This window comes from Phaseolus vulgaris, chromosome 6, assembly GCF_051622355.1.
Source record: "Phaseolus vulgaris cultivar YP4 chromosome 6, ASM5162235v1, whole genome shotgun sequence".
NCBI classification, from domain to species: domain Eukaryota; kingdom Viridiplantae; phylum Streptophyta; class Magnoliopsida; order Fabales; family Fabaceae; genus Phaseolus; species Phaseolus vulgaris.
Genome location: NC_143503.1, coordinates 22,485,813 through 22,494,461, shown reverse-complemented (window position 1 = coordinate 22,494,461; position 8,649 = coordinate 22,485,813). Strand labels below are relative to the sequence as shown.

At 32.1% G+C, this 8,649-nt stretch overlaps 1 protein-coding gene across 2 annotated transcripts; it reads left to right on the top strand.

Annotated features, from left to right (window-relative positions):
• Positions 1 to 374: 374 nt before the first annotated feature.
• On the top strand, positions 375 to 3,959 carry LOC137831314 (zinc finger CCCH domain-containing protein 18). 2 transcript variants are annotated; one of them, XM_068638952.2, is made up of 8 exons: positions 375 to 748; positions 1,305 to 2,255; positions 2,351 to 2,506; positions 2,588 to 2,767; positions 2,898 to 2,989; positions 3,120 to 3,293; positions 3,383 to 3,452; positions 3,587 to 3,959. In XM_068638952.2, the coding sequence occupies exons 2-8, from the start codon at positions 1,546 to 1,548 to the stop codon at positions 3,657 to 3,659; spliced, it is 1,455 nt and encodes a 484-aa protein (XP_068495053.1). In that variant the 5' UTR covers positions 375 to 748; positions 1,305 to 1,545; the 3' UTR covers positions 3,660 to 3,959. The 2 variants fall into 2 exon arrangements, with proteins under 2 accessions (XP_068495053.1, XP_068495054.1); XM_068638953.2 differs by lacking the exon at positions 375 to 748 and adding an exon at positions 768 to 1,058 and having other exon boundaries at positions 1,331 to 2,255.
• The last annotated feature ends 4,690 nt before the right edge of the window (positions 3,960 to 8,649 follow it).

Genomic DNA, 8,649 nt, shown 5'->3' with positions numbered 1-8,649 from the left:
CTGAGTTTCAGAATCTCAAGGATCCAACTCAGTGGTTCAGATTCAACTGGGCCCCACTTCCCTGTTTTTATTTTTCTCCCTCAATAGAGACACAACAAAAACCCACGTTTGTGCCATACACATGTTGCCGACGTGTGCATATGATCTACTCCTAAATTTAGCACATTGCTCATTCCCAAACATTTTCTATTCTTATTGTTAATTTAAGGTTTTAAATTTATATGAGGCATTTTATTTAACTTTGACCGTAACAATGAAAGATTTAAATATTATTATTAAAGATAAAGTAGGGAGATAATTTATAAGAAATTGTTTTATGCTTGTTGTAGTAGATATATTATAAGCAGTTATTTTAAAAAAAAATAAAAAATTCCAGGGTGTTTTGGTCACTGGGGGTAGTTCAAGAAGCAGTTATGGACTTCGAGAATTAAGCAAAATAATTTGCCTGGTATCTGTGGTTACGTAACAGCTGTGTATGATCTTCAAAAAATGGGTATAAAGAAGGCCAAATATAGATGAGTCATCACAGTGAATGAGTCGCATAACAGAGAGTGTTAGTGTGCAAGTGTGCAAGTGTTGCTCACTGGCTTCACATTGGAGTCTGCATCTGTTTTGATTCTGGACCTTTTCCAAAAGCATTCCTTTCCTCAGTTTTGTGATGATGTTGCTCTCTGAATGTCAGGTGAAGCTCTGAGATATGTAGACGAGAAAAGGGTTGTTGAAAGATCTGTGCTTGAAGCACTTGCAGGTTGTTTATCTCCTTCTCTGTTTCATGAGTATGAACCTTGCCACATTTTTAATTGTTAAGTACTTTTCTATGCTTTCTTTTCTTTTGGGGAAGGGGTTGTTTGTTGATCGGATGAGGATTCTCTGGGATGAAAGACAGGAGAATCTCAACCTTTAATTTTATTTGTTATCTTTTGATGGATGCAATTTTTGTGCTTTTGGGGGCATTTGATTATTTCTCACCATATGTTGCTGCTTTTGATGGGTACAGCTTTTGTGCTTTCTGGGGCATTGGATTACTTCTCACTGTTCATTTCCAAATTAGGAAACAAGTAATCCATGATCTGTATTTGCTTACAAATGGATTCATTGCTTACTACTATATTCATGAACTAGTTTGATACCTTTTGCTGGAAGAACATCACTTGTTGTTCTGAGATTTATCTGACTTTTTTTGTAAATCTTACTCTAGGACTCATTTATCTTTCATGTTTTTAAATTATGGCCACTGTTTCTTTATGTCTATTTCTCAGAAGTGTTTAATAATTTCTGTTGAGTGTTGTTTTAACTCCTTGCAGTGACTGAAAAGCTATGGATATTTCAGATTTCACAGGTAAAGTTTTAGGTAAACTTCAGAGATTTGAGCCTGAGAACGCTTCAAAGACCTTAGGGTATCTCCTTGTCCAAGAACATGGTGAACAAGACATGGCGAAATTGGCTTCATTCCCTGACGATTTAATTCGTGAGTTGGCGTTCCAGACCAGAAGCATGCTTCAAAGATCAGCTGCTAGATAAAGCATTCATCCAATTTCACTTCCAATGAACTGTCAACCAGGTTTTGACAATTTTTCAGTAATCTCCCCTACTTCAGTAATCACACCTGGCACCCCTACTACAACAGCAGGCATCCAGGTTCAATCTCCCTTCTGGGATCCTCAGCCTGCTAACAATACCAATGCAGAATATATGACATTGGGTTATTTGGATTCTATCTCTGAACTTCAAAAGCAAACCCCGTTCTTCAGTCTAGAGAATCACATGGATGCTATAAATTCTCGGGCTGTTGGGACTTCCGGCACTCCTGGAATTGCTAATGATTACTATGGCTTAGATGCTTCATCAGCTGGTAATTTGGGTGGAAAAGTTGGTAGAAGGTTTGACCATCCAGTCAAGATCTGTCACTACTTTAACAAAGGATTTTGTAAGCATGGAAATAGCTGTAGATACTATCATGGACTAGGGGCCCCTGATGTGTTCTCTCACATGTATGGAAATGATAGTTTGAATGATGATCAGATGATTTCACCTGGGTCACTGGCACAACTAGAGTCAGAAATTGTTGAACTCCTGAAACTGAAAAAGGGTGGTTCTATATCAATTGCTTCCCTTCCAATGGCATACTTTGACAAGTATAAGAAGGTGTTGCAGGCAGATGGCTACCTCACTGAGAGCCAGAGACATGGTAAGTCTGGCTACAGTCTGACAAAGCTTCTTGCGCGGTTGAAAAATAGCATTCGGCTAATTGACAGGTGACGATTTTGTAACTTCCATATGTGTTCTTTTGTAGAAAATTTGTTGAATATTTCATACTACAATTTTCCTTTTTGTGATGGTTGATTAGCAGGCCTCACGGGCAGCATTCGGTTGTTCTGGCGGAAGATGCTCCCAAGTTCAATGGGAGGGCAGATTATGCTAAATACATCAGTGCATCACGACAAATATACCTGACATTTCCGGCTGACAGCACTTTTAGCGAGATTGATGTTTCAAACTACTTTGGGTAAATGAATGTTTCAAACTTCTATGTAGTTAGTTTTTGTGTCTGACAATTCAAATTGCTTTAACATGTTTTTCTGTGTAGCACTTTTGGGAACGTTGAAGATGTAAGGATTCCAAGCCAAGAAAGAAGGATGTTTGGATTTGTTACATTTGATGATCCTGATACTGTTAAAGCAATTTTGGATAAGGGAAATCCTCATTATGTCTGTGAATCACGGGTTCTTGTGAAACCTTACAAGGAGAAGCCAAAACTTATGCTCAGGTAAATTCCATCTCACTATCGTTCAGAAAATGTTATATGAGAGAGTAGATGTAACAAATGCTATGAATAAATTGACAGATGCTGTACCATCAGTGTTTTTTTTTTCATGTGATTTTCAATTTGGATGCAGAAAGCATCCAGATAGAATTGAGCACCCGCACCCTGCTTATTGCTCAGCACACTACGTAGATGTTGACACTGAACCTTCGTCAAGTGAGCATGGTATACTCTAGTTTGGAACCAGATTTCATGTATCAGTTCAATGTGCTATATTTTTTATATGCATATGCTCTTTCTTTTCCTCTCTCCCTTTTGTTTAAGAAGCCTTTGCACTAATACTCAGTTTTTATAGTTCCAAGAGGTTGCACAAACCCTCGATTTCTGAGGAGGCTGATCATTGAACAGCAAGAGGAGACTGCCCTTGAATTTCAGAGAAGACGTTTTGCAGAGCTGCAATTGGCCCAAAACTCTTTCACCACTTCACCCCATTTTGGCTTTACCACGGACAGATCAAAAGTTTCAGATGGTGTGCAGTGATACATTATCAACAATGGATTGCATATTTTTCATGATCAGTTTCATTACATTTTATCTTGTATTTTCTCTTCTGTGCAGATCATTTCAATGTCCATTCCACCCAATCTCACAATCATGTTCTGAATGACAATTACACTGATGAGGACAGGTATATAAATCATCATGGGAACATTAAAACCTCTTTAAACACTTCCTTTTGCCAAGAATTTAATCTCATTCTTCTTTGTTCTACTCATTCATAATGATAATATTTTCTGACTTTTTGGAAAATATTTTATGCAGCAATCAAGGACTGAATCTCCCAGACAGCCCATTTTCATTTCCAGTAGATAGTGGAATTTCAGCAGTAATGTAGTTTCAGAAACACACAGAGACTACATACAAGATTACCAGAGAAATATAGAGTTAGTTTGACACATAATTGGGTCCTTCTTCCATTGGTCTCTTTCCTCAACTAGCTAATGAGTTTAGTCAACAACATTGCAAGTGCATGAAAGCTGAGTTGGTGGAATTAACAATAATAACACTGAAGAGGGTTATAGTTTTTTTTATAGAATCACAGAAAGATTATGAGCATGTTTGGTTTCTAGAATATGACAGTATGAGTAACCAATTACTCTCAAACAGTCTAATAATTTAATTTATATGTTACCAAGTATTTGGTTTTTTATTTTCTTATCAGATCTTGATTTTATGTCATACATTCAGTGAAATGCTCTCTGGATTTAGTAAGGAAATTTGTTTCTTGATACCAAATCAATATATTTGTTTTTATTTAGTTATATATATAATTTTACATAACCTTATAAAAAGATAGTTAACTTATTTTGGTTTCAAGGGAAAATTTTAATATATTTCTGGGCAAATAATCATTTTGTTTCCGTAAATGTGTAAAAAGTTCAAATTGGACATCTAATATTATTATTTTAACAAAATAATCTATGATTTATTCTCAAATTGGTTTTTTAAAATTATAATTTTAATGATAAAATAATTTCATGATACATTAAAATTATTTCACTTTTTTTCAAAACTAAAGTAGCACTGTGTCGTATATTTCATGATTAAATTGCTCAGTTACTCGTAAATTTTCAGTCGATATTTGAAAAGATTTATGAAATATATAAAATTATAAAACATTTTTCATATTTATTTTGACGACTATTTTTTTTTTCTTCATACCTCTTTTTTACAAATACTATAAGGTAATCGATATCGATTTTAACAGAAATGGTTGCTAAATAGTTTCTGAAAATTACTTTATTTTGAATCTAACAAAATACAATGCATACAATATAAAATGTTTTAATTTTAATTTTTGAAAAACCATTGTGTGATTAGTTGCATATTTATTTTTGAAGTAATTAATTATTATCTGTTTGACTTAGTATCTATCAACTATTGTTATAGTGTAATAATTTTTGCCAGTGGAGAGAAACTCTACCTTTGATCCAAAATATAGTCAAATTAAAATTTGTCCAAAAAAGGGTGAAGATTTATTAAACTAATAAGAACAATCATCATGTTTATTTAATATTATTATTAGGGTTTATAATATCTATGTGCTGTGACCAATGTCACATCCTTTGACGTGATCTATTTAAATATCTTATATGATTTAGCATTTATGTGACAATATTTAATAAGCATCATTTATTGGAGCTTCTAGAAAGGCTCTAACTTGTCAACATTTCAACGTTAAAAAAGGGTTTTCAGAGTCTTCAATGGACAATTCAAAGTCTCCAATTTGACATTTTAAATTCATTCAAATACGTATAAAATACTCAACAAGAGAATATTAGGCAATCCAATTAGCTTCTTAATCCATGTTTAGTAGGCCCCACGTATCACACATTAAAAACTTTGAGTAATTTTTTCTTCAATCTTAAAATGTTAAGAACTCATTTATTTGCTAATCTTTACTTTGATCTTCATTAAGTTCTAATGAGTTTTTGTGATTAAGGTTTAAGAATAATAAGAAATTAACATAAGAAGGATCTTTCAAAGGAAATCAGCAAGAATATTGCTTGAAACTTAAGTGTCACTCAATCTTTTGTTAATGGTGTTTTTAATAAATGATATAGATATTATTAATTGAGAAATTAAATTAGCAGAGAATGAACTGATGAGAAGCAACTCTTCCAATTAATCTTGATAATTTAATTCATCATCATTTATTATATATAATTAATTATGCATATCAAAGAACAATTTACTTATCTCATCATTTAATAAATAACACACATTTAACAGTTAAATTAGAAAAAGGGGGAAAAGTTTAACAACTGGTTTAAATTTATTTGAAGTAATTTGTGCATTAATATTTGGATGAATTATTAACATGTTATCTTTTGATTAATTAATAGATAACTAGACAAAAAAAATAAAATTAGAACGTGTAAATTCAAGGAATCCCTATGGACCAAGTACTATTTGTGTAACTATGAAGAAAAACAAAATGAAGGGTTTTTTCCATTTTTACCACATCATCACTCACTTGTGATAAAACTGACCTATATATTTCAACAACAAAAAATATTGCCTTCACTAGAAAACCTTGAGAACTCAGACAGTCATGATCTAAGGGTATATATATATATATATATATATAAACTTTAAATTATAATTTCTTTCTAAAAAAATTTAAATATCCCCATATAAGGTGATTATGTTGTTGTATTTATCTTTGAAAGAAAATAAATATTAAGTAACTTTTCATTGTATAATCAACTATAATTAAATCATTAACATCATTTGAATTATAATTAATTGTTTGGTTTTCATACACTATAAAAAAATTATTAAATAAAATTCAATTTTAAAGAAAAAATAATTAATTAATATATTAACTAAATTAGATATTTTATTTTAAAGACTAAAATAATTATTGATATCTAAAGTAATTTCTATTATTAATAAAATTTATAAACTAGTTTTTAAATTGGTATCTAATTAACCAATTTATTAATAATAGAAACTAATTTAGAAATTAGTTTATAAATTTTATTAATAATAAAAACTACTTTAGATACCAATAATATTTTTAGCCTCTAAAATAATATCTAATTTAATCAATATAACTGCTAATTATTTTTTGTCTCTAAAATTGATTTCTATTTAATGATTTTCATACAAAGATAGTTCTGGTTAACAACATAAATTTGTGAAGAAAAATTGATATGTTATGTAGGGGTGTCGCTTAGAGTATATTTAATAATATAATTTTTTAGAGTTGCTTCAAATAAATATAGTGTTCGAAGAGTGTGAATGATGAACATAAATTTACTCATACTTAACAATTTTAATCATAGATTCTTGGATTGTAATCATGGATAAATCTACCATTTTAATTAATATTCCTCTAATTGAATTTAATTGGACCTTAATTGTTATTTATGTTAATTTTGTATTTTTAACTTAAGTTGTTTCTTTTGAATCAAAACGGGAAACGAAGTAAGAATTAGAGAATTAGTGACACTTAAAGCTTTTTAAAAAAAAAAAATAGATTGTTGGTTGAAAAATTATTGCTTTAAAATAAAATATTTTATTTTATTCATTTTTCGGAAATCAAATATGAGAATAATGAAGAAAAATATATTAATTTCTAGAAATAATATATAAACAAATCAAAATGTAAAGAATGACATTCAAATAATTAAATATGTATGAGGATATGCAATCAGAAAACTCCAATAGAATAACTAAATAAATAAAATAAACACACATGTTAATCTGATTGTCCGTGTCCCTCTCAGAACATCTACAACGTTCTTGAATGACACATGCAATTCTTTTCAAAGGCTTGTTCAAAGAAGAAAGAGAAGGAGGAAAGATTGGGTTTGTAGGAGGGAGTGAGACCGAAAGGTGGAAGATTGAGTTGTGGGAGGTTGAAAGAGGAAGGAAAGGGAAGGGCAAGGTTGGGTTGTGGGAAATAGAGGGAGAAGGTTGGGTTGCAAAGGGAGTTGGGAGAAAGGAATGGGAAAGAGTGAGGAGTGGAGAGAGAAAAAAGGGAAAAAGTGTGCCTTGTGAAAAGGGAGATGAGAGAAAAGGAATGTGAAAGTTTTAACCAAAATTATGCAAGAAGAAAAATAAATATCTCATATCTTGTTGTAACACTTCAATTATCCATAAAATAGATTTTCAAAATATCATTTAAACAATATCATTTAAACACATTGTTGGATCAAGTTATACATGGGAAAATCAAAGACAACACTCGGAGTGTGGAATCAAAGCAGTTGATTTGCATGAAATATGTACCATGTTTTTACTTCAATAACCAAATAATGAGTTGGTTATGTTCTCAATGCCTTTATTTTTGTTAAGACACTGAACTATTCGCACCCAAAATATCTCTTGGATGTTGGTTGATTTAGACAATCGAATGTTAATAGATATCACCGTTCTCAACAACTATATATCAAAATGCAAATTCATTCGCTGTATGAATTAATTTGATTTGAGAGTAGCGTCCTCAGCAACTAACATCCAATATCACCGCTGTCTAATTGCTGTCTAATTACAGCTGGAGTGTTATTTCCCATAAATGGAACTATTTTGACTCCATCAATTGCAGGGGCTCTCATGGGGCTGAGTTCCATTGGTGTAATGACCAACTCATTACTTTTGAGATTCAAATTTTCCTCAAGGTAGAAACAAATATATAATAGTACATCGCCAAATACCAAAATCATGTGGGTGACACAACATAACCAGAAAACGAGCCGACCTTATTAGAGGTTGGATACACACAGGTACAAAGTAAAACAACGCACCCTCCTGGGGAGAACATCACAGCGTTCACAACCAAGTTTTATACAAGTAGCCAACTTGCAATTAATGCAACAATGTTTGCAATAGATTGAAAAGAGTCTACACAAACACAAAACTGAACACCAGGGAAAAATGTATGTCACTCTTAACAGATACTCTTCTTTACGAACTCGGTCTCACCTGCAATACCATATTCAGATCTTTTGATGATTTCATAATTGCTGTTACAAGTCTTCTCATTTCCTCGTCCCTTATTTGAAGTGTCTCATCCGTTGTTTGAAGTGCCTCATCCCTTCTTTGAAGTGTCTCGTCCATTCTTTGAAATGCTTCGTCCCTTTGCTGGAGTGCCCTAAGTAGATTTTCTTGGAGGTAAAGAGTGTCAACTTTGATCTCATTCTCTACAGCTTCGTATTCCTGCACCAAGTCCTCCATCTTCCTTCTAAGATCTTCCTTCTTTCTTAATTTGTTATCTAAGTTCTGAGGTACTGTATTAAAAAGAGGTTCCCCTTTTGTTACAGGGGTATTCTCCGTTTCCGCTACAGGATTCTCCGCTACAAGATTCTCCGCTTCTA